Source organism: Camelus dromedarius, chromosome 30 (assembly GCF_036321535.1).
Source record: "Camelus dromedarius isolate mCamDro1 chromosome 30, mCamDro1.pat, whole genome shotgun sequence".
In the NCBI taxonomy this organism is placed as follows: Eukaryota; Metazoa; Chordata; class Mammalia; order Artiodactyla; family Camelidae; genus Camelus; species Camelus dromedarius.
The window spans coordinates 18,828,994-18,854,251 of NC_087465.1; the positions used below are offsets into that span (position 1 = coordinate 18,828,994).

At 43.5% G+C, this 25,258-nt stretch overlaps 1 protein-coding gene, 1 long non-coding RNA gene and 1 other non-coding gene across 3 annotated transcripts in view; 1 reads left to right on the forward strand and 2 right to left on the reverse strand.

Moving 5' to 3' along the window:
- The window catches only part of ZNF704 (zinc finger protein 704), a 178,741-nt gene extending 154,943 nt beyond the window's left edge, over nucleotides 1-23,798 (reverse strand). The window contains exon 1 of the mRNA XM_031441425.2: nucleotides 23,177-23,798. Coding sequence (XP_031297285.2) covers nucleotides 23,177-23,680 — 504 coding nt within the window. The 5' untranslated portion in view covers nucleotides 23,681-23,798. The remainder of the gene's footprint in view (nucleotides 1-23,176) is intronic.
- Nucleotides 3,451-3,523, forward strand: TRNAT-AGU (transfer RNA threonine (anticodon AGU)). Its single transcript has one exon. It is a non-coding gene; the product is annotated as a tRNA-Thr (tRNA).
- LOC135319680 (uncharacterized) lies at nucleotides 15,296-21,420 on the reverse strand. Its single transcript, XR_010378488.1, has 2 exons — nucleotides 16,462-21,420; nucleotides 15,296-15,541 (listed from the first exon to the last, which is right to left on the reverse strand). It is a non-coding gene; the product is annotated as an uncharacterized LOC135319680 (long non-coding RNA).
- Nucleotides 23,799-25,258: the final 1,460 nt, after the last annotated feature.

Genomic DNA, 25,258 nt, shown 5'->3' on the forward strand with positions numbered 1-25,258 from the left:
CCACCACACAAAACATCCCAGGAGAGACCAAGCCCTTTTCTTCACAGAAATAAGCCACACATGGCAAATACATCTAGCCTATCTGAGGTGGAATTCATTATTTCCCTCAGACACAAGATTTAAATTTATTACTATTGTAATCTGCAGCTCAGCAATGACAAAGGCATTACTGTCATACTCAGTTCCATCTTGCTAGCATACACTTCGCAACAAAACCCTGTGAAGGGCTGGAAAGCGGGGTTCTGCACGTGGGGCTGACTCAGTCTGCACTGCGGTGAGTTCCAGTAACGAGGAACATCATTTGGATTCTGGCAATGAAAGTGGATTTTTAGGCACTGTTTACCTTTCTCTGAAGATGATGGATTTTTAAGGTCTGAGGATAAAGATTAAAACTTTTACAATAGTTTTGTAACATCTTGGGAACTTGTTATAAAGCTTTAACGTTCAATGAAATATGTTTCTTTTTTAGAAATCAATTTTTCTTGCTCTCCCAGTCAAATATGTGCTATTATTGCACTATAACACTGGGATTCCATTCAGTTCGTTTGGCTATATTTCATATCAGTTTTTCCTGAAATTTTTTTTGTATTCATATTCAATGGTCACTTCTTAGGACTTTACTCAAATTTTTTTTTAACTTGGCTGATTTTGTACCTTTATTTATATTTGCTTTTTAATCATGTACTGGATAGAAATTCATTCTTAATTGTGACTATTATTGATATATATATATATATATATATATATATTCCTTTTCAGATTCTTTTCCATTATAGGTTATTATAAGATATCGAATATAGCTCCCTGTGTTACACAGTAGATCCTTGTTGTTTATCTATTTTATATATATTAGTGTGTATCTGTTAATCCCAAACTCCTGATTTATCCCTCCCTCTCCCCTTTTCCCTTGGTAACTGTAAGTTTGTTTTCCATGTCTGTGAGTCTGTTTCTGTTTCGTAAATAAATTCACTTGTATCATTTTTTTTAAGATTCCACATATAAGTGATATCATGATATTTGTCTTTCTCTGTCTGACTTACATCACTAAGCTTAAGTCTAGGTCCATCCATGTTGCTGCAAATGGCATTATTTCATTCCTTTTACGGCTGAGTAATACTACATTAAATATATATATCCCATCTTCTTTATCCAATCCTCTGTCGATGGACACATGTAAGGTTGCTTCCATGTCTTAGCCATTGTAAGTAGTGCTGAGCTATGAACACTGGGGTGCACGTATTTTTTAGAATTAGAGTTTTCATCTTTTCTAAATATATGCCCAGGTGTGGTATTGCTGGATCATACGGTAACTCTTATTTTTAGTTTCTGAAGGAATCTCCATACTGTTCTCCATAGTGACTGCACCAACTTACATTCCCACCACCAGGGTAGGAAGATTCCTTTTTCTCCACACCCTCTCCAGCATTTATTATTTGTAGACTTATTGATGATGGCCATTCCGACCTGTGTGAGGTGATACTTCATTGTAGTTTTGATTTGCATTTCTGTAATAATTAGCGATGTTGAGCATCTTTTCATGTATCTGTTGGCCATCTGGATGTCTTCTTTGGAGAAATGTCTATTTAGGTCTTCTGCCCATTTTTTTGATTGGGTTTTTTTTTTTTTTGATATTGAACCGCGTGAGCTGTTTATGTATTTCAGAAATTAAGCCCTCATCTGTCGTACTGTTTGCAAATATTTTCTCCTATTCTGTAAGTTTTTTTTTCATTTTGTTTATGGTTTCCTTTGTTGTGCAAAAACTAGTAAGTTTAATTAGTCCCACTTTTATTTTTGCTTTTATTTCTTTTGCCTTTGGAGACTCACCTAAGAAAACATCGCTAAGATTTTATGTCAGAGAATGTTTTGCCTATGTTCTCTTCTAGGAGATTCATGGAGTCCTGTCTTTTTAAAAAGTTTTTAAGCCATTCTGAGTTTCAGTTTTGAACATGGTGTGAGGGAGTGTTCTAACCACACCGCAGACCCTTCAGGCTATCTCCGGACACCCAGACTGAGTCCTGTCCCCGGGTCTGTCTGCTGAAGCCCGAGTTTCAGCACCAGCGGCTGCACACACCAGCAGGTGCGTGTCTCAAGCTGGGAAGTGAGGCAAGTTGGTGGCGAGGACCGTCTGTGCTGGGCTTTCTCTGTCCTGCTGCCGCCAGACAGTAAGGTCTCCCCTGAGCCTCGGAGGCTCCCCATCTGTCCAGGCGGATCTCCCAGCCGGTGAAGGGGGTTCCCAGGGAGAGGGAATCTTTCTTGTTTCATAGCTGCCCGCCAGGGGCGCAGAACCCGTCCTGATTCCTTTTTTTTTGTTTGTTTCCCTTTTGTCCTACCCAGTTACATGGTGATCTTTCTTGCAGCTTTGGTTGTATGAGATCTTCTGCCGGCGTTCAGGAGGTCTTCTGTGAGAACCATTCCACATGTTGATGTATTTGTGGATGGAGGGGAGCTCCACGTCCTTTACTCTGCCATCTTGATCTCTGCCCCGCCTCATGGCTTGCTTTTAAATTACAGCCCCATTATTTGCTTTATATATATCACATGCATGATATGGAGTTAAATTCACCAGAAAGTTGTCTTTTTTTGCTTTCGACTTGTATTCTCTAATGTAGAAACTTCCCTGTCTGCACACAGTTTTTCTCAGAATGGATAGGCTATAACAATCTCTTCATAGCTTGTTATTTCTGTATTTATAGGAACACAACTTAAAAGTCATGTATAACACATGCCTGGGATAAAAAGTACTTAATGGCCTCCTTCCCTCCAAAATTACAAAAAAACAAAAACCTCCTTATAAAATGACAATGCTTCCTACATGACGGCATGTCACCGGCAAAGTCAGCAAAGCTGACGCAGTCTGGCACTAAGGCTTGTCGCCGTCACCCCGTCCTGCCACGAGGCTCCCTCCGGTCCCCTGGTCTCTGCACTTGCTACGTGCTTCTCGCTGTTGTATCCTCTTGCTTTGCTTTTTGCCTAGAGTGTCATTCTCCTCATTCGCCACTTTACAATCTGCTTCTCAGCCCTGAGCCTTGGTTCCAACATCATTTACTCCAAAGCCCACGAGGACTCCACTAAGTAGTTAACTTTCCCCTTGCTGGGTTCCCGGAACACTTCTGAGCTCGTTCCTACAGAACTCAAAAGGCTGGACCGTGAATACTGGCAAACATGTTTGTTTCCCCTATTTGACAGGAACACCTCAGGTGGGGACCATGGGAAAGCGCCTGACGTAAAGCAGGTGACAGACGGAGCAGGCTTGCTTCCTGATCGGCCCCGGCCATTGGCCTGCTAGGTTGGGCTACTGTTCCGTTTTTGGAAAACAGGAGCAAGTTTACTCTCATGATCTATAAAAAAGGCAGGAGCCAAGTACACAGGCTAGGACATTTTTTTTTGTTTTTCCAGCTGACCCGGGCAGGGATCTCTCAGGACTCCCATTTAGAAGTAAGAGCTGAGGGGGGAGGGTATAGCTCAGTGGTAGAGTGTGTGCCTCGTATGCACGAGGTCCTGGGTTCAATCCCCAGTACCTCCAAAAAACCAACTAAATAAACCTAATTACTTCCCCCTCCAAAACAAACAAACAAACAAAAAGATAGAGCTGAGAGAGGAAAAATCCATGCTTGCTCAGGATTCTGTATGTAACTAGCCACGTAAGGGTGGGGCTTACTTTCCTTAGGGGGTGAATGAACCAGAGGGCAATCCCACTTGCAGAGCAACAGCTGGGCAAGGAATCCAGTGCCCTCAGGCAACTGGGAACCCCCTGAAAAACACACTCTATGTTATATATCCAATGTACTAGGACACTAAGGTTAGAACATCATCTCCTGGAAGATCCGCACCCGGAAAGGAAGGGCAGGGAAACAACGTGGGGCTTTGCTGACAAGAACCCTTCGACAGTTGTTGGGGGTGAATGAAATTATCTGGAGATGTACTTCCGTATTGTTGTACTCAGGCTAAAAATAATCATCCCCAAAATGTTAGTACACATATGCCACATAAATCAATTTTTAATAAAGGAAGTTTCTACTGCTTTGACTGATAAATGTAAAAACACTTTATTGTAAATTTCTCTGAAATGTGTTAGTTGCTTTCTTGCTTCTCTAATGAGCACAACAAACTTTTCTTGATAGTACAATGTCACGAAATGGTTATTAAACTGTAACAGAGAGAGATGTGCCCTCAGGGACTCCTTGCCACCATATTAAATGGACCCAGAGTTTTAAAACTTCTCATTTGATATGCTCACTGGCACAGTGTTTTAAATATCGATTCCATATACTCGGTCAACATCAGTTTCATGCTTGCTGCTCTTAGGACATTGTTAATGTGAACAGATGTAATCTCTTCTGCTAATTCCCAACTTTTAATTTGCTGTGGGCCAAGAGATTACACAACCACATTTGTTGGGACTGAGTGTTAAGAGGGAATACGGCAACAGGTTCGGGTTTCCCATTGGACTAAGTACTCCTAGAAAATAAAAAATAATCATTGCTACTTTTGTGTCCCCAGATGCCTCGCATGGGGTTTTGTATGCCACAGCACTAAGTAAATGTTTTCTGATTTGAATTATACAAGTGTGAATTGTATTTTTACATCTATTTCAGCTCCTCAAGTGTTGTTAGCTTACATTTTTGTTTTAAGATCGGTCACCAAGAATAGAGTTTGCCAGATAAGTGATCCCCCTATGAATGGTATCACTCTTGGGGTCTGGAAGGACATGCAATGCAACGTGAAAAATGAACGGAATTCTAGATGATTATTAGCTCCGTCTTTCTTATGGGGACTTCTGAGTTACCAGGACAAGTACTGCTTCTATGATATGAAAAAGCTACATAAAACCAAGGTTATTTTAGCAGTTTTGTGGAAAACAGACTTTAACGAGGAGGGAATGGAAGCAAAAAGTAAGCAATGAGGATACTATAGTAGGCTATACTATAGGACATAAGAATGAGGAGAGTAATTATTAGGGAAGAAAAAAGTGGTAGAAAAAAATAAAAATAAATAAATATGACTTGGTAGTAAATGAGATACAGAGAAGGAAGGTGATAGAGGAAAGTCAACATTATGTTTATACAATGGCATGCTTGTTCTTTCATTTTCTATGTATTTAAACATGTATGGAGCACCTGCTCCTACTCCAGTATTTTTATTGGGTACTGGTCCTACTTGCTAATGGAGAAAATCAGAATCAATGGGTGTTTTGGAGAGGAAGGGGAGACAATGATGAAGGCTTGGAAGTCACTGGGAAACAAGATGAGTATTGCGAGTTTGACATGGGCAAACAGAAGACTAAATAAAGAATGAGTCATAACGGAAAATATCAACATGAAAATCGACCAACACATGGCAGGTGAGATAAAAAACAGGGGAAATCGCAACGAAAGGATTCAAAGTCATTTATTAAGCCATCTTGAAATAGCCATTTAACCTCTGGCCATGGTTGCCTCATGATTAAATGGAAATGACCGTATGTGAAATGACTGTAGAGAGTGCAAGCACTGTAAGAACCCGAGACACAGTCAATGTTCTGCTGTCACCAAACCCAAGTGGACAAAAAGGGGCAAAAACATTCATTTCCCAATACACATTTATTTTAAACAGTAAAGTCTTCTCTCCCAAGTGATATGCTCCAAGTCCTATATTTTTCTCTATTTCTACTTCCCAGTACCTTCCTGTCAACACTGCCAACACTGGCGTTTCTTTTTAAAAAAGAAACGCCAAACTACTGAGCAAAGGAAGGATAAGAGGGGCTGCCTGAACAGAGCTCTCCTTTGCAACTCACTGGGTGCTGCACAGCAAGAGAGCCATTAGAGAAACTTTACCTAACTTCGATGTTGGTATCATAGTCTGAAAAACTAACCTTAAAACAAGGCTTTGAAACAGCAACACTGAAATGGAATTTCTTTACATAGATACAATTCGATTCCACTTCTCTTCTTAGTAAACTAAAAGCATGAATATCACTTGCTAATTGATCCTGGCCAACAAAGCTTAAAGTTTAAAATTCTACTCTCTTTGCTTAGAACAACAAGAGGAAAAAAAAAAGGTGGAGGGCAGTGGGGAGAATAGGAGTCAGCAAATATGAGATTAGACTGGCTTTGCAACTTAGCAAATTATTAACCAGTGCCAGGTTTCCACATTTATAAAATTAAAATTGTAATATTAGCTTTATGCTTTCACCATCCTTGCAGTGGTCATTTCATATTGTTATTATTTATTTGTCTATTTCTCCCACTAAATGGAATGTTCCTTGAGGACTACATCGTTCTTGTTCAACAGTATAATCTCTGCACTCAGCAAAGTGGCTGGTACAGGGTAGCCATGAAATGAACGCAATGTTTGGATATTCCCAGATAAAAGTAATGGCAGAGAAAATTTATTGTTACTAATCTACTTAATTGTGTCTTTTGATGGTCATACATACTTAAATCTGATAAAGTCTAATTCATCAATTATTTTTTCTTTTATAGTTAGTGTCTTCTTGTCTAAAAAGTCTTTGCCTGTCCTAACATTGCAAAGATTCTTCTCCTCTGTTTTCTTTAAGAAGATTTATAACTGTTAGCTTTTACATTTATACCTATGATCCGTTTTGAATTAATTTTTGTGTATGGTGTATGGTAGGGGTAGAGGTTTTTTTTTCTTTTCATTCTATATGGATAATCTTTGTAGGACCATTCGCTGAAAAGACTTTTCCATTTAATTTCTTTGGTGCCTTTGTTGAACCATCTGTGTGTAGGTCTACTTTTTGTTTCTTTGTTTCTGTTGCAGGAATCTACCTTTCTGTCTGTAGCGCCAGCAGCACGCTGCCTGGATAACTCCCACCTATATAGTAAGTCCTGAAATCAAGCAGAGAAAGTCTTCCAATTTTGTTCTTATTTTTGTATTATAGTTATTTTGCATTTCCATAGACATTTTCTATTAGCTTGTGAATTACAGAGAGTCCCATTCAGATTTTCATTGGGATGGTGTTAAATCTGTACAACAATTGTGGAGAACTGACATCCTAACCATACTGAGTTTTCAAATAAACATGGTTTATCAGTTAATTTATTTAGGTCTTCTTTACTTACTCCCATCAATGTCTAATAGATTTCACACTTTTTTTTTAAATACATTTTCATTAATTTTACCCCAGAGTATTTAGTTTTTGATGCCACTGTAAACATTTTTTTTAATTTCTTTTTTTTAATGTAGTACATGCAACTGATTTTTGTAAACTGACCTTGTACACTGCAACCTTGCTAAGTGCACTGATCACTTCTAGCAGTTTTGCTATTCCTTAGGAGTATCTCTGTAGACGATCATATTATCTGCACATAGAGGCAGTTTTACTTTCTTTTTGTCTAATCTTTATGCCTTCACTTACTTTTCTTGCCTTATCACACTGGCAAAACATCAACCACAATGTTGAATAAAGGGGTTAGAACACACATCCTTGTCTTGCTCCTGATACTGGTGGGAGAAATGATCTTTCGCTACTAAGTGCGATGTTAGTTATAGGTTTCTCACATATACACTCTGTCAGTTTGAGAATTCCCATCCTACTTCTAATCTGTGGAGAGGTTTCGTTTTTTTAAAATCATGAATAGGTGTTAAACTTTGTTTTCTCTGCATCTATTGAGATAATCATGTGGCTTTTCCCTTTCAACGTAACTAATATAGTTAATCATACCAATTTATTTTCAAGTATTTAACCAAAATTACATTCCTGGAAGGAAAAAAAGAGAAATTTTGGTTATAATGTATTATCCATTTTTACACAGATCTGATTTGCTAATATCTTCTTTAGTATTTTTTGTGTCTATGTACACATGAAAGTCTGCAACATTCTTTATGTGTAATGTCATTATATGGTTTTAGTACCAGGGCTATGTTGGCCCCATAAAATTTATTGGGAAGATTTCCTCTTTTCTGATAAAGATTTTTGTAGGATTAGTGTTACATCTTTCTTCCTTAAGGATTTGATAGATTTCACTGGGGACGCATCCAGGCCTGGAGGTTTCCATGTGCAAAAGTTCTCAATTATAAATTCCATTCCTTTAACAGATAGTAGGTTATTCAAACATCCTGTTACTTCTAGCAGTCAGTTTTGTTAATTATATGTTTTTCAAGGGATTTGCCCATTTCAGCCAAGCTGTCAAGTGCACTGGCATAAAGTTCTCTATTAACATAAAGTAATATGTCCTAAGTATCCTTTTTTAATATTATCCTAATTATCTGTAGATCTGTAGTGACATCCTTTTTCATTCTGGATATTGGTGATCTGTGCTTTCTTTCTCTTTTTAAAATCAGTATAGCTAGGAGTTAATCAATTTGATCTTCTAAAAAAAAATCAGCTTTTGGTTCCACAGATTTTCTCTATTGTTTACTATTTTTTATTTCATTGATTTCCCATCATATCTTTTTTATTTCCTTCCTCTTTTTTTTCTAGCTTCTTTGGATGGAAGATTAAATCACCGATTCAAAGGTATACATTTCCCCCTAAGCAGTGATTTAACTTCCACAAACTCTAATAGGATGCATTTTAATTTTCAATTAAATCTCTTTTCTAATTGCCATTGTGATTTCTTCTTTCTTCCAAGTGATTATTTAGAAGAATACTGATTGATTTTCAGATATTTGGGGATTTTCTAGTTAACTTCTTAAACTGATTTTTAAATTTAATTCCATTGTGGTCAAATAATATACTCTGTTTGATTTCAATCCTTTGAAATTCACTGAGACTTAGCTCCCCCCTCCCCAGTATATAGTGTATCTCCATAAATATTTATTATACAATTAAAAGGAGTATTTATTTTTCAATTATTCAGTGTAGTGTTCTAGAAATGTTAACTAGGTTAAGTTGGTTGACAATATTGTTCAAGTATTCCATATTCTTACATTTTTTGCTACCAACCATCAATAATTGAGAGAGTAATTGCAATATTCAGCTATAATTGTAGATTTGTCTATTTCTCCCTTTGGTTCTGTAGGCTTTTGCTTCATACATTTTGAAGCTGCATTATATATGTATAAATAGTTAGGATTTTATGTTTTCTTAACAAATTGACTCCTTTAACACTATGAGGTGCTGTTCTTTATCTCTGATCACAGAGTTTAGGTTCAAGGGCTAGAAAGTGGTCTGGATAGGGAAGCCGTTTTCCTTTCGAAAAGGGATAAATTTCCTTTGCTAAATTAAAATGATAAAACATAAGACCAGGTTTATAAGCTCAAGAAGCCACTACTTTGCGTGGTAGGGACTCTCTCAAGGCAGGGCAGAGTTCTCCCCTGTCTTGTCTCCTCCGTGACCCACTGTTAGTGCAGGGTGCTAGGAACTACCCTAAGCTATGGATAATGATAGTAGAAAAAAGGGTGCTGGGGTAACAGCTGCAGGTCTGCTGCCCGAGGCTCGCGCCCCAGCCATTCTGATCTATTACAGCTTCACTTGCTCATAACTCTAACTTGGGTCACGCTTCCCCTCCGGAGGCCAACAGTACTAGCTGCGTATGAATGATGTTTGTTAAGTAAATTTTTTCCTTCATTTTTCTTAATATAGCTCTTTTGATTTTGTGTTTTTGAATACATTATTCGCAGGGGCCCTCATCTCTGCACTGTGTCCTCAGGGGTAAGTCAGCAGCTCCAGGTCTGCAGAGCAGGAATAATTTTACCCTAAAGAACAACTTTGACTTACCTCTCAACTGGACGAATGGAAATGAGCCCTGAACAGGAATGTGACACAAAGAGGTTAAAAAAGGTCTCAGTTGGCAAAAAGGCCTGAGTGAAAACAGAGAGTCAGGCTTGTGTGTGTGTGTGTGTGCGTGTGCGCGCGTGTGTAAGCATACACACTCTTGCATGTATAAAAATCTCAAGACAGTGTTAGGTAAGCAAGATTTTAAGAATGAAACCTCTGTACTCCTCTCCTGCTGCCGGGGATGTATACTTGGAACAAAATTAGAATCCTTAACCTTTCAAAGCTCTGTACTTCTGTGCGGCTTCCAGATGGTCCTCTAAACAAGAGCTTCTTTGTGGTTCCAGGGCCAGTGTCCCCTGCTGCAGGGGTAATAATAGTGTCCGGGTAACTAATGGAGAAATGGGGATTCTACTGACAATGTGTGAGAGCAACACAAACCTACCTCGCTGAGCACCATGCGCTGAAATACAGCACATGTAACAGCACACAGTGGGTGAGGTGTATGATCCTGGGCCCCGTCCTCCCAGATCCTCCTCCCTCCAGTTTTCAGCTTTATCCAAGCTTTGGAGGACTTCACAAGTTGCTGGCTGGGTGTCTGCTATGTGATCTAGTTTGTGTAAATATAACGTGTGGGTCTTTCTCATGTTGTTTTGGGGTGTTTACTGTTTATACATTTCTTTTTGTATTGAAAGAAAAATAACCAAAGCATTTTTTTTTTTTTTGGACAAAAGAGTCTGCACCAGGCAAGAGGATCTTAAGCTCAGTGCCACTCTGCACAAAGCGGGAGTTCCTTACCCACACCCTCATCCCGCTCCTTCCCTTACTTCCTATGTTGGACAAGATCTTCTGTCCTGAAAACTTGACTCCTTCCCACCTTTAGCCAAAACAAGCAACAAGACACATACACAGATTTAATTCTTGGGATGACTCTAAATCCTAGAAGACTTGTGTAAAACCTGAATGAACTAGGAGCTCTCTAGACCTCATTTCCAACCCGTATCCCTACGGTTGAGGTTGCGATCATGTCAAACACTGACGCTGCCATCTCTGTGTGGACCAAATATGTGTATGAGCCTCAAATCCTAAGAGAAAAATAAGGGCTGGACAGCAGGGGGAGGGGCTTCCAAGGATCAACTCAGGAGTGGGAGACTGAGAAAGGAAAGAACGTCTATCCAGTTCACTCAGGGACTCTTCTGCTGATATCAGAGTGGACACAAGATTATCTAACAGGATGTAGACTGGATATTAATTCAACTCCATGTTGACTGCCAGAGAGCAAAGTTGTAACTGGAATTTACAAGAAGGGAGCGAATACAGGTGGAAAATGAGACCTGTCTGTGTCCTTCCTCCGATTCCTTTCCCCTTTTTCCTGAACTGCAGGAGACCGGACTCCCTGGGGCCGTGGTGACCTCATCTTTGGGCCATATTCGTTAGACAGTTGATTTGGCTGTCCTGGATTCTTCCTCCCTCCTCTGGCTGTTTTCTAACACATGTTAACCCTCCTCTTCCTCCTGCCTCCTTTTCTTCCTGAAAAAGCACAATGAATGTATGGAGACTTACTGGTCCTGAAAAATAAAGTGTAACAACACTAATACAGCCGCATGCAAAGGAGTATGGAGGGGTGACTGCTCATGGGGACAGGGTTTCTTTTAGAGGGTGACAAAAATGCTCCAAAATTAGATTATGGTGATGGCTATACAACTCTGTGAACATACTAACAAACACTGACTTGTGTGCTATAAAAGGGAGTGTTACATGGTACATTACATGAATTATACCATAATAAAGCTGCTGAGACACAGAAACAGAGTCGGAGCATTACATTTGAAGTGTCCCAGGGCTCAGTCCTAGGCACGTGCCCTTCTCTACCTACACTGCTCCCTGGGTGCTCCCACCCAGTCCCCCTACCTAAGTACTGTCCGTGTGCCCAGGACTTCTGATTTCTGTCTCCAGTTCCGTCTTCTCCACTGACCTCCAGACAACTTGACATCTCCATACAGGGGTCCAACAGGCACCTCAAACTTGACATAGTTAAGACAGAACTCTTGATCCCCCCTCTCCAACCCAAATCTTTTCTTCCTCCATGCATTCTTGTTTCAGCAACGCGCAACCATCCGCAAAGCTTACTGTCTGTCTCTCTAACTAGAGTGTGAGCGGGAGCGCTTCCCAAGTCTTTTCTCTCCTGTGTCCTTGGAGCTGACAAAGAGTGGGAGCTGAGTGAATAGCTGTTGAATGAAACCACCACAGGATTGAATGAAATAGTGCCCCCCTCCGCCCCCCAGCAAATTTTTTAAACAATCAAACCCTTAACTTGTCACGGAATTTGGAGGTATCTCAATTTTAACACATAAAGATAGGTATAGTTTACTGACAATGAAAAGTACATTGTTTCTATTACGGTTTTCAAAGTAAAAATAATTTTCTCAAATCACCTCTGCTAGAAAGAAAAATTCAAGTGACAAAAATCAATACAGGGAGTTGAGAGAAAGACCTATTTGAATAGAAATCTCCTTTAGACGAAGAATAAAGAGCTGGAAAAAAATTGCAGTCACCAACAGATGGCTAAGAGCACATTTTCAGAACCCCTTAAACACCTACCAGACGCTCACGTACCGGAAATGCAAACAGCAGGCCTTGCTCCCTTTCCATAAACCCTACCTTGGGTCATTCCAAACCTTCCAGCGGCTCCTCCCTTATTGTCAACCACCTCTTTCCCATGCTAAGACGCTACCGTGCTCAGCGCTCATGTAGGGTCAGGGGTCCATTTTCCTCCCTTTTCTGAGATAATTTTTACTACAAGTAATATTTGAAGACTTTTTCCTTTAGATATTCTTCCCGTGTTCATTTTTATAAGTTCTAAGATCTTTATTCTAATATTGCTACTACTTTTCTAACATTTCATTAAACTAGTTTTGAGTTGTACATGAACCTGCTAATTGAAAACACTGTCAAAAGCTTACATTTAAAAGATATTACTTATGACACAACATTGTAAAATGATTATAAATCAATAAAAAATGTTAAAAAAAAACATGAAAAATATTAAACTCGGGATCCTAACCCAAATTAATAGATATTAGTGAGGTTTGTTCTTCAGCAAGCACTTTTCGCCGACTTGTAAAACATCATGTTGAAACTACATGAAAGTGTTTATGACAAACCATGAAAATTGTATTTCACATTGTTTTAATTTAAAATTTACTCCAAAACAAAGCCATTCTCTTCTTAAATTTCCACTGTTGCTTAGGTAACAATTTCAATTATTTTTTAAATCTGTTGGTCCCTAATGTTTTCTGAAATGTTTGATAAATATGTCATTTGGTGAAAAATTACCTTATATAAATATATATGTATATATAAATTTTTTTTTTTTCAGAAACTGCCCCATTCTCTGGGGCTTCTTTGCCACCTTCTAAGATTGCCAAGTTAGCTATGAGAGCCCTTTATAAATTATAATGCATTAAATGTTGAATAATACTGAAATAAATATTGAACAACATCCAATAAAGGAACTGAGCGTTCACAAATGCTTACCCCTTTTATTTGCAGTTTTCATACTGCTGTTGACAGAACACATGTCAATCCTAGTGAACTTATATGTTCTTTACATTTAAACTGTTCTGATATTTTCAATCTTTCTTCTCTTTGAAGATGAAAAACATATCATTAAATACACCTGCCTGGACCTCAGCGCCTCGTGATTTTCTGCTCCCTGGCAGCTTTGAATTCTGTCGTGACAGCACCGCTCATCTTTCCTGTCTCCCCCAGTGGACTCGTCATGGGGCCTGGTTTACCAAGAGAAGTAGTGTTTTCTACCGGCTTTTAAACTTCACACACAAGAGTGGTATTCACAGATGTACAAGTGAAATTCACCACATAAAATACTCCTTTTTTTTTGTTTGTTTAGAACTTTGATACTGAAGACATTAGCGGCTTTATGAGGAAAAATATTTCAAAGCTTGAATGACCCACTAACAATATTTTAACCCTTCTCCCTGTGCGTGTGACAATTTCTTTCTTTAATAATGCAGTTTTACTTATCTCAAGTATAAGTCACTTATCCATGGATTTCCCATTTAGAAAAATAATTATATCCCAGTATTTCCCAAAAGGTATCCCAAGGGAAAGAGGTGGAAAAAAACGCTCTGTAGTCCAATAAATATGTACATGCCACAGTCCATAGGCACCTCCGCAGAAGCTCAAAATGGCCCTTGGCGTCCCTGCTCAGTACCTTCTTCATAGGCATACGGGTGTTGTACTCCTCTTTCACTTTCCTCTACGTTTAAAACACTTTATAACAAAAAAATTCTGTCTTTTTAACTGGTATTTCTCCAAGCTGTTCAACCACAGAGTCCTTTTCTCCCCATCTACCCAAAGAACAAAGAATGACTTCTTTCTGGGGGGAGGAGGGGTTTGCATGCTCAGCCATTTATTTGTTTGTTTGTTTGTTTGACATATAGTTGATTTACAGTGTTGTGTTGATTTCTGGTGCATAGCACAGTGATTCGCTTATACATACGTAGATATATATTCTTTTTCATTATAGGTTATGTTACAAGTTACTGAGTATAGTTCCCTGTGTTATACAGTATGGACCTTGTTGTTTATCTACAAATGACTTCCTCACCAAACAAAAGTGCCACAGGTCCTAGACACCAGTGCGGGGAGGATAGAAAGGGCAAATCCATGCCTCAGAGGTTCCCAGCCACATGCAAGTTACAGGTGAAAGGTGACATCACTGTATTTCCACTGCAGCTTTTAACGACACACATTCAACGTGTGTGGTAAGCCTCGTCCCGCCCCTCTGGCTTCTAGCCAGGTTTTTTCCCAATATAAGGCCCGAACGGTCTGATGAACCTAAGAGCTAGAATGTTTCTGTCCTCTTTGCACAAGTAGATGAATGATTCCAGCTGACTTCCCTGAGCTGGAAAGGAAGAGTCAAGCTCACCGCGGATACGACGGACCACCACAGAGTTCAGATGAACGGAGTCACTTCAGGAAGCAGTTCTCTGAAGCACCTTCAAAGCATGGGACAAGGAGGAGGTCGTAATAGTCAAAATAACCGTGGGATTTTGGATCCTTGAACCATAAAGGAAATAAACAAACTGCCATCCATGTCTAATTTCAGGATCTCTCTGGGCCATATTTAATAACAACAGGCAATGACGGAACAATATTATCCCAATTTTATTTTAATAACTCTGAAGCACCGAGACATTAAGTAACTAGATAAGGTCATGCAACTAGCAAGAGGAGAAGCCAGAATCTGAACCGAGAGCCTGTGTTACATCGCCTCTTGATTTACACAGGGGTAACGGCGCGGAGAAGGGCAGGGGGCAGGATCATCTGCTTTGATTCAGTCTTGTTCCCTCCCATCTTACTAACGAGCCCACAACAAAGGTGTATTTTCTTTCTTTCCTTCTTTCTTTCTTTTCTTTTTTCTTTTTTTGTTTTGTTTTGTTTTTTGATGGAGGTACTGAGGATTGAACCCAGGACCTTGTGCATGTTAAGCATGCGCTCTACCACTTTAGCTATACCCTTACCCCCAGAGGTCCTATTAATGGACTCAAATTATCCTGCCTGTAGGCTTTATCAAATCATATCTCAAGGAACACAAACTTTTAAAAAATTGGATTTAATTTAAAATGTCAGAGCACTTTTGACATTCATTTATTTAGACTACCCATTCCCAATACATCTGCATCAGGGTGATTTTATTTTCACTCAACCTTCCATCAAATCAAGAACATAAGGAAAGCAAGCGTGTCACTGGTAACTGTCATCTGTAACAAGGAGACCACGCACTCTGGGTCAGTCATCGCGGGGCAATGCACAGGCAGGACCTTCTTAATTCTTTGCCTCTTAAGCCTCCTTGGTCTCCTGCAAGATGAACGAACCCTTCTGTTATGTTACTGCAAGGTTCTTACCCTAAAATTATAGACTCCCCCTCAAAACTCTAGAGTCGAGTCTATTTCCCCTACATATAAATTGTTAACACTGGATTTTCCAAATAGTATCATCAACGAAGTGTGAGAATTTAATCACTCTAATTCCACTACACAAATCTCACAGTTATATTCTGTTCCATTTCATCCAGTAAATGAGAGCAACAAAGGTTATTTGCCAGATTTGGTGATCTAAACTCATTCTTTGACCAGTCTTCAGGAATTACCTCCTGGCCAAATAATCTTCTTCAAATAGATTGGCTACAATCGTTTCATGGAATGACGTCAAAATTACATCTCACACTGTGGTAGCCAAGTAAGGTCTCTTGGCGGATCTAATCTTTTAAAAAATTTTTTCAATTATTCTTTTTTTAGGATTTTTAATTAATTTTTAAAAAATTTTTTGAGTGGGGAGGTGATTATGGTTTTATTTATTTATTTTTAATGGAGATACTGGGGACTGAACTCAGGACCTTGTGCATGCCAAGCATGTACTCTACCCCTGACCCACCCTCTCCCGCTTGGCAGATCTAATCTTGATCTTAGGGTTAAAGAGGAAAAGGGGCTTAGAACCTCTTTATAGACAACTTGGCAGGAATCTGCCAGGCTATGGGCTCCCCAGAAGTGAAAGTTGGCCTTATTCACTGTTATTTCTTGCCTGATTATCAGGAGCATGGGAAGCAGTGGCCCAAGAGAAACATCTCTTGAGGGAACGAACAGAAATGCGGGCAGCAAACCTAAAGAAAATCATCCTTATTTCAACAACAGAGGTTCAGCTAGGCTGGAAGGTTGGCGATGAGGGCCTCTAAGCAATCCCGAATATTCCAGGAAGTCCAGCGGAAACCGTGTATTTACCTTAATATGAGCCGGCACAGGGCAACTCAGAGGTCAAGGTGCCTCCACCTCAGCAGACCTCACATCGAGTCCTGGTACAAGACTGGTTGTTCCGTGCAGATCAGAAGTTCTGACAGTGCACTTGGCAGCGGGGAGGGAAAGCTCCCGCTCCTTGCCCCGCCAACCCCCACCTGGGGTGGGAGGACACGGTCCAAGCGCTCGCAGAGGTCAAGGACATCCTGGCTGAAGCCCTCTGCTCCTTCTCACCAAGAGGCATGGGTCAGCGGATTCCAGGTTAAGACCTGACTTCTTGCTTTTCCTCCTCTCTGTCTTAATGCTTGTGCTGCAGAGCACTCCATGGTCAACTAGTAGTAAAATCTGGGGAAGGAGGCAAGGCCCTGGTTAAGGGCTGAGTATAAATGACATGTTCTAGGCCAGTTTACTAGAAGCCCCGCACCGGAGAGTAAGGGAACCAGTTCACAATGAAATGGGGCCGATTCGCCATTTATTATCATCCTCTGAGTATACATGTCCCTCGGAAACTGCAGAGGGAGGGGGGCCGGCCCGGGCAGGATTCACAGAGGGACCGCCTACCCCCCAAAGCCACAGGTGAGACCACCTCCGCCTGAGGTACTTTAGGAAGGAAGAACATTCCAGAAATAGAAGCTGATAAGCAGTGAGTGGTAGATCACTCCAGGAAATTGTGATTTCTCTAACCACAACTCCAAAGGCGCGAACTGCAGATCATTCCAGGCACAAAAGACTAACCCAGGAAGGAGGGTGACGATTTGGGGTTGGCAGACCAGAGCGCTAATCCCGGCCCCTCCTAACTTGCTCAGCAGCTCGAGCCGGACAAGGCACTTCACCTTGCATGGTCCCAGTGTCCTGAGCCGTCAAAGGAGGATATTGAGTTACTAGATAATCTCTGTTTCCCTTCCAAGTCTGGCAGTTGACAATTCAGCGAATGACAACTTTGTCTGGTATCATAAGCACATGCCTCTCCCTCCAGCCAACGTAGACCATTTGCAAGACACATACTTGTTAGCAAATTGGAATTCGGCGCTTGCTTCACGGTCCCTGCCAAAGGCTTCTTAAAAGTCATCTGATAGTCAAGAGATAGTCTAATAGACGTGTTAACCATCCCCAAAGAGCTGGCACACACGGAGTAGATCCCACTCGATTAATATTGATTGAGCCCCGAAAGTGGGTGTTTTGACACATACTATCTCACTTAGAAGCCTTTCTTCCTGGTTTTCCAGCAGGTGGACTCTTGATAGAACTCCTAGCAGTCTTTCGTGTCCAGCTTTTACCTCAACTGATTATGACAGTACATTATCAATTCTGTCAGATTCTCCGGCTCTTGTCCCTAAACGAATACACGCATCGTGGAGCACAGTCCTGGGCCTTGTTATCTCAGCCCCCTACTGTTCTGCCTTCACTGAGTAACAGTTTATTTTAGAATCCTTCCTCCGTTTGACAGTGTCCTTGTATTTTTTTTTTTTTTAACTCTGGTTGAAGATATTGTTTACCTAGTGTTCCTCATTCAAGGGTCCAAGAGGTGATGGGCTTTTTTTGTTTTTTTTTTTTTTTAGGGGATGGTGGAATCTTACCACTGCCAATAAATGTGTAAGCTTCTTTGATCAGAAACTGAAAACTGTGTGAAACAAAGTTTTTCTTCTTGTCTCTTTCAGAGCCTAAATTAGTGTCCCTTATAGTAATCAAGATCTCAGATACTTAGCAGCATGTATTCCTCTCTTTCCTCAGCTGTGGCAAATCCTCCCAGGTATAAATGGGCACAAACATCACAAATAAATACAGGGAGATGAACAGTACAGCGTATGGGCGTGAACTGTGGCGCCACTGGTGACCACGTGGCCTCAGGTGCACTACGTCACTTCCAAGTCAGTATACTCAGCTGGCGAATGGGGTCATGTTGATTCCCAAGTCAGAACTTCTCATGAGATCCTTCCTCCTTCATATAAAGCAGTTAGTACCGTTCCTGGCTTTAAGGATTTAGCAAATATTCATTCAGGTTAACGTGATCTTGGAACCCAAGTTGTCCTGCATTTCCTTCCCGTTCTTTTATTGATTTTATTGGATTCCTCTTTGTTTTCTCCACTCCACTAACCCACGACTTTTTCGGCAGCCCCTGGCCCCTTCCTGTCCTCACTTTTCTTAGATCTCATCATTACAGTCACAGCAGGGCCAACTTGATCAGCACAATGTTCTCTCTCTCGTTCCACAGCTCACCTGCCTAAACTGCATCTCTGCTGAATCTAGCTCTCTGCTTTGTCTACAAGAGACGGCAGAGTGTGAGGCATAAGGGTACTAGCTCTGGAGTTAGATGGCCCAGGGTTCAAACACCTGCTCTGCCACCTAACGCCAGTGTATCTTCAAGTGCTTATCACTTCTGTAAAATGAGGATGATGATAGTAAGAATGCCTGACCAGGGATGTAATGAAGTTTAAATGAAACGACACATTTCGATTTGTACTAGCCACAGTAATTAAATAACTCAATAAGCACTAGCTAGGATCCCTTTTGTTATTATTACTCTGTGGAACGAGGCTGGGGTAATCACACACCCAGGCAGACTGCTTACACTGTCAGTGTGGAACCGCGGCATCAGGTGGGTCCTCGCGACAGTCAGGCAGCTCCGTCGGATGGTTCGTTTGCTCTCCTGCTCTCCCACAACACTGTCTCCTGACTTCAGCTCTGACTTCAGATCTCCTGCACTCTCAGCTGATGGCCTGCCCTCCAGCTCCATGGGGAAAACAGAAGCCTTCAGACAAGTACTGCTTCATCTGACCACCATCCAATATACAACTACCCACATCTGGACTCACTGTCTCTGCCTTCTCTCTAATTCAGTGGAAGAAGGGGCCTTGCTCTGTCAAAGGCCAATCCTTATATTTGGGTCCCAGGTCCCCTCTCCTATGACTTTTTCCAAGGACTTCCTCCTGCAGTTTGCTCTCTTTTCTCTGCATCTTCGGTTCCTCCCTAAGGTGACCCTCAAAGATCCTCACCTCCTGGTATTCATGCTCTTGCATATCTTCTTGCTTTCAGTGTGAGTAGAACCCATCATTCACCTCTAACCAATAGAATGTGGCAAAGATGATAGGGTCCTGCCCCCATGATTAGAGTGCCTTATATGAGTCTCCATCTTGCTAGCAGACAAGGCTAAGATTCTCCTTGCTGACTTGATGCAGAAAGAGGCCATGTTGAGGGAACGACGTAACAACACCCTGCAGGAGTGGAGGTGGGGGTGGGGTGGGGCTGTAGGCGCTGAGGGCAGCCCATGAGTAACAGGCAGCAAAGAAGCTGGATCCTCGGACTAGAGATGCAAGAGAATGAGTTCTGCTAACAACCTGAGTGAGGCTAGAAGTGAATCCTGCCCCAGTCAAGCCTCCAGATGAGAATGCAGCCCACCTAACACCTTGATTGCAGCCTTGTGAGACTCAGCAGCAGACCGAGCTAAGCCTGGCCCAGACTCCTAACCCACAGATACTGGGAGAACGGTTGTAAGCCAAAAAGTGTGTGGTATTTTGTTACACAGCAATAGAAAACAAATACACTTCACCCCCTACACACCAGATCATTCCTATCATGCTGTGGTCACTACATTAGAGTCTACAGAATCCTGTCTAAAAAAAAAATCTAGACCATATGCCCTCCAGATTCTCCCCCTTCTCTCTATTCTTCTTTCCAACAAAAGAGTTTAAAAGAATTTTTCATGTCTCACTACATCCTCACCTCCACTCACTGCTTGGGTCTCATCACTGACTTCACATTCTTTTGTTAAGGATACCAATCCATTCCCTGTTATCTAATCCAAACATACACATCTCTATCCTTATCTTCCTCAATATCCCAGGGGTATTCAACACAGTTCACTACTTCCCACTTTTGGAACTATTTCTTCTCTTGCAAAGTCCAGGAAGGACTTTTCATTTTCTAGTTTTCCTTCAACCTGTTTGGCTGCTGCTTCTCAATCGTCTTTGCTGGCTTCTCCTCCTACACCCAAACTTAAACAGTGCTGGACCCCGGAGTCTGGCCCAAGGCTGTCCTCTGGTGTGCACTCACTTCCTCATCCCAGCTTTAAATGACATCAACATGTCTTCCCAATTTTTCTCTCTAGCCCTGATCTCCCCTCAGCTCCACATCCTATAGCCATGTGCCTACGTGCAGTTTCCATGCAGATATCTGAGCATCAATCTCAGACTTAACACGAACCCTCCCCCAATTCATCAGCAAGTTACCACAGGTGGGTCTTCACAATCGATCCTGAACTTGCCCACTCCTGTCTACCTCCACTCCTAGTCCACACTGCCCTTACCTCTCACATGGACTGCAGTGACTGCCATCTAACCAGCCCCCTTGATCACCCTGCTGTCCTGTACGCTCCAGTCTAACCTCTCCAAAAACACAATACACCTTGTATGCCTGTAAAACTTTCCAAAGACTTCATACTCTAAAAGGCCCACAGGCTCTACGCTGCTGGCCTCTACCTGCCTCCCTAACATACTCGTACCTGTCAAGTTCCAGCCACACCCACCCTTTTCCCCTTCCCACCTCAAGACTTTTGCAATTCTTACTCCCTCTGCCGGAAAAGATCTTCCTAAAGCTGCATGTCTTGGATCTCAGATCCAATGCCCCCTCCTCAGGGAGGTCTTCCCTCTAGCTGCTTTCTCCTCTTCCTCTTAGACTCTGAGTTACCAGTCTCATTTCCCTCATGGCATGCGTCGCTGTCCCAAGCGCCACGTTTATTTGTTTGCTTGCTTGATTGTTGCTCTGGCTCTTCTTACTAGATGTGGGCATCTGGAAAGTGCTCACTGCTGTGTTCTGGAATAGTACCTGGCACACAGTAGGTGCTCAATAAATATCTGAATAAATGAATGCATCAACATGTATGATAACATTCTCGTACGCATTAAAATAAAATGATCTGATTTTATCCATTAGAAAACCTCTTCAGATGCTATGTCAAGACATTCGGCTTTAAAGCAGTAAAAGATTATAAAAATGATACTTCAAATCACTCAATATATAAATTCCTGAAGAGTTATGGGCAAGTCAAAACATTATAAAATGAAGCTCATTTTGAAAGAATTGAACAGAAATTTGTTTAGAGGTGTGAAAAATCTTTTTTAAATAATGTGAATTATCACACACCAGTTATTTTGTTTTTATAGATTTAATTTTTTTCCTGCATTGGATTTGCTTTGATCACGGAGCATAAATTATAATTAATTTTTCTATCACAAATTGTGCAACCGCTGTTCAAACCACAAGACACCTTTTCAGTATTTCTAGACAAAAATGCTAAGGAGTCACTACTCTTGTTACTTAATGTCACTGATGCCAAGTGACTTAATTCCAAACCCAGCTACATCCTGTAACCATACAATGCAGGCCTTTTAGTAGACCATGGTAATGAGGGTGGTCATGGTCTGGATTCCAACAAGCAACTGTCAAAAACTATCATCCCAAGTGACCATTTGCTGAAAACTTCTCACTCCCAGAACTGGTACTTCCAGGGTGGTCTAGGAAATAAGTTTGTGCCCATGTCTATTCTGGGCTATTCTATGTTGATGTTTAACATTTCTTTGGAACTGCAATTTCATGCTTTGAGGAGTTAACTTGCTTCTGCAAGCCCCTAAAGATTTTTTTAAAAAATAGTCTCTATTAAGTTCATCTGTTTACTTATTTTCCTTCCAGTTATACCAATATCTTCTGAAAACTCCAGTAAATAGCTATTCAGTTGATTATAAGCAACACTCTTGAGAAAAATCACTCACTCCATCGCTTACCACTTGCTGCCCTCAAAACTTCTTAGCAACATACACTGTGCATGAACCTCAACGTGGTTTGCTTTGTCCAATCACATGCCTGAAAGCCCAGCCAGTCAGTTGTGTAATAATAAACCCCTTATCTCCTGAAGATACACAAACGAAAAGATCTCTTGGCGCTGCAGTGCACAGGGGACTTCGCCAGAATTCTCAGCAGAAACACAACCATTTAAAATGCCAAATCCCCCCCTCCCCACCTTTTTCTTCTCATTTGCAATTTTGAGGAGGCAAATAAACCCAAAATGTTAAACAATGTCGAGTTTAAGCAGGGGAGGGGAGGCGGGCACTGCCAAAAGCTGCCAGCAAAATGCATGTAGAAACCCAGGGCTTGGGTTTTGCTGTCCTGGGCTTACCGGTTCCCTCACAGGCGCCTGGAATGGAAACTCATCGACAATTGTTCTTGGATGCAGAAGGGACTGAGGGATTGACAAGAGAAGCCGTTTTCTAGTTTCTATGAGCTTGACTAGTCCTCAGAAAAGGAGAAGGGAACAGTCTTGCTTCCTCCGAGTAGAATCCTATTTCACTGCCTCCTATGTCGCCCGTCCCCACCGGGCGCAGACCGGCGCCTACCTCGTCCCATCTCCAAGTTCCCCGCCTCAGCGGGGAAAAGCGTCCCTTACCAGCACCCACGCTAGACAGCACACCCGCCCCGGCCTCGGAGGAAAGGGGGAGCGGCCGCCCGGGAAAGGTGCTGGGGCCCGGGCGGTGAGCTCATCGGTCCCTTCGCTCTGCCCCGCGCGCGGCCGCCCGCGCCGCCGGACACACCCCTCCCGGCCCGGCCTCTGCGATCGCCGGCCCCGGCCTGAGCCCGCGCCGCGCCGGGGCCCCGGGCCCGTCCCCTCCCCAAGCCCGCGGGACCCGCGCGCGCCCCCGCACCCGGCACGCACCTTCAACGCGCCCCGGGCCGGGCCCTTGGGGAGCGCGCGGCCGGGGCCCAGGGCCACGAAGCGCTCCTCGCCGTCCTCGTCGTCGTCGTCGCCGTCCACCACCTCGACGACCACCTCCTCGTCCTCGTCTTCCTCGTCGTCATCCTCCTCCTCCGCGCCCCCTCGGGGCTTCGCCTGCACTCGCCCGAGCCCCCTCCGCCGCCTGCTCCCGCCCTCCTCTTCCTCGTCTTCCTCCCCGAGAAGCAGCAGCACCGGAGACGAGGCGGCGGCGGCGGCCCCGGCGGCCCGAGGGGGGCCGGTCCCGGCGCTGCGCGGCGGCGGCAGCGGTGGCCTCCAGCTCTCTGGGGCCGGGCCCGGGCCAGGGCCCGGGCCCGGGGCGGGGGGCGGGAGCCCGGGCAGCGCGCCTTCCCGGGCCGGCGCGGGCGCGGGGCCGGGCGGCTGCAGCGCGGCGCTCCCCCGGCGGCTGCCCAGGCTGGAGCGCTTGGCTAGACGCCGCGCCTGCATGCCTGACCGCGGGCTGCCGGCCGCCGCGCCGAGCCGGAGAGTTTGTCACCTCCCCCTCCTCCTCTTCCTCCTCTTCCTCCCCGGGCGGCCGCTGTGGTCGCAGGCGCCCGGGGCGCGGGGCTGCGGGGGGCTGCGGGAGCCGCCTCCCCGCGCCGGCGACTGCCACTGGCTGCAGAGGCGCGGGCGCCGCCTTCGCTGGACCGGCCCGCGGGGACGCCGGCGGCCGGCGGCTACGGCGGGGCGGCGCGGCGGCCGCGGGCGGGGGTGGGTGTGAGCGAGCGGCGCGCTGCCGCCTCCGCCGCCGCCGCTGCTGCCGCCGCCGCCGCCGCCGCCCCGGAGCCGCGGGCCGCGCTGCGCTCCATGCGGCCGGCGGCCGGGCCCGCGCGCTCCGGGCCTACAGCTGCCGTCCCCCGGCGCGAGCTGTTTGTGTTGTGTATTTTCCACCGCCGCCCCCCTCTTCGCCAGCCATTCCTCGCAGCCCTCCGGTCCCCCCGTGCCGACAAAACCCGGACTGGATTTACTTCGCCTATCCACAGCCTCCGAAAATCCGGTGCTGCCGAGCCGTCGGCCCAGCCGCGGGGGCCCTCACTAACCCAGGGCTGCCCATTCCCTTTGGAGGGAGGAGGGTCGACTTCGCTGGAAGTAGGGCTGGCAGTCCAAGTCGGACTTGGAAGGGAGAGATTTGCCGCAAGTCTTTGCCTGGCAAGGCGGCTACTCTTGAGCTTCCGTGAAATCGGGGGAGGTGGACCAACCCGAGATTTGGGGGCAATTCCTCGCATCAATCATCAGACTCGTTTGGATTTTGGAGGTTCTGTTTAATGACATTGCCGGCCCATCTCTGTCTCCCTGAACACACCGTCCTAGGCACAGCCTTGAGCTCTTTTGGCGTTGTGCTAAGTCTTGCAGCTTTTATTTCTGCAGTATTTTATTTATTTTTACGTGGAGTGCCTGATTATAACGACCAATTTCCCGGAAGCCTTCGGCGCGCACCAATGTGTCCACTACTGGCACTGCCGAGGCCTTTGGAGAAACAAACCGGGCGCGAGGGAGACAGTTATTTTATTGTATTTATTTATTTATTTTTGAGACATTTTAAAAATTAGCCTGAAGTGAGATCAAGTGTGGAAACCAAGCACACAACTAGTTTGCCACATAACTAATGACATTGTCACTTTCTAAAGATTGTTAGGTGTGACAAAGAAGTGTCATTTGCTACGGTTTGGGATTAGGCTCTATGGTAAGCCCTGTGCCTTACGTTCAAATCGTCAGCCAAGTTCCACCTCTGTAGGTGAGGGCTGGAGAGGATCTCACTTATCAAATACTCTGGCAGGGCCTCCATGAAGCCCGTGTAGATGTCCTCGCCTTCAGCTCCCTTTCATGGTAATTACTGTAGGAGATCTAACATCACGTGCCCTGTTAGACACTTGAAGGCAGCTCATTAAATGCTCGCTTATGGTGTCTTCCAACTGTTGAACATTTCCACTGGGATGATGACAAAGATTCTAAAATGAACTTTTTGTTCTCCCTGAATCAGATTAGCTTCCTGATGTACCTATTTCAGGTAATGACACTCTCATT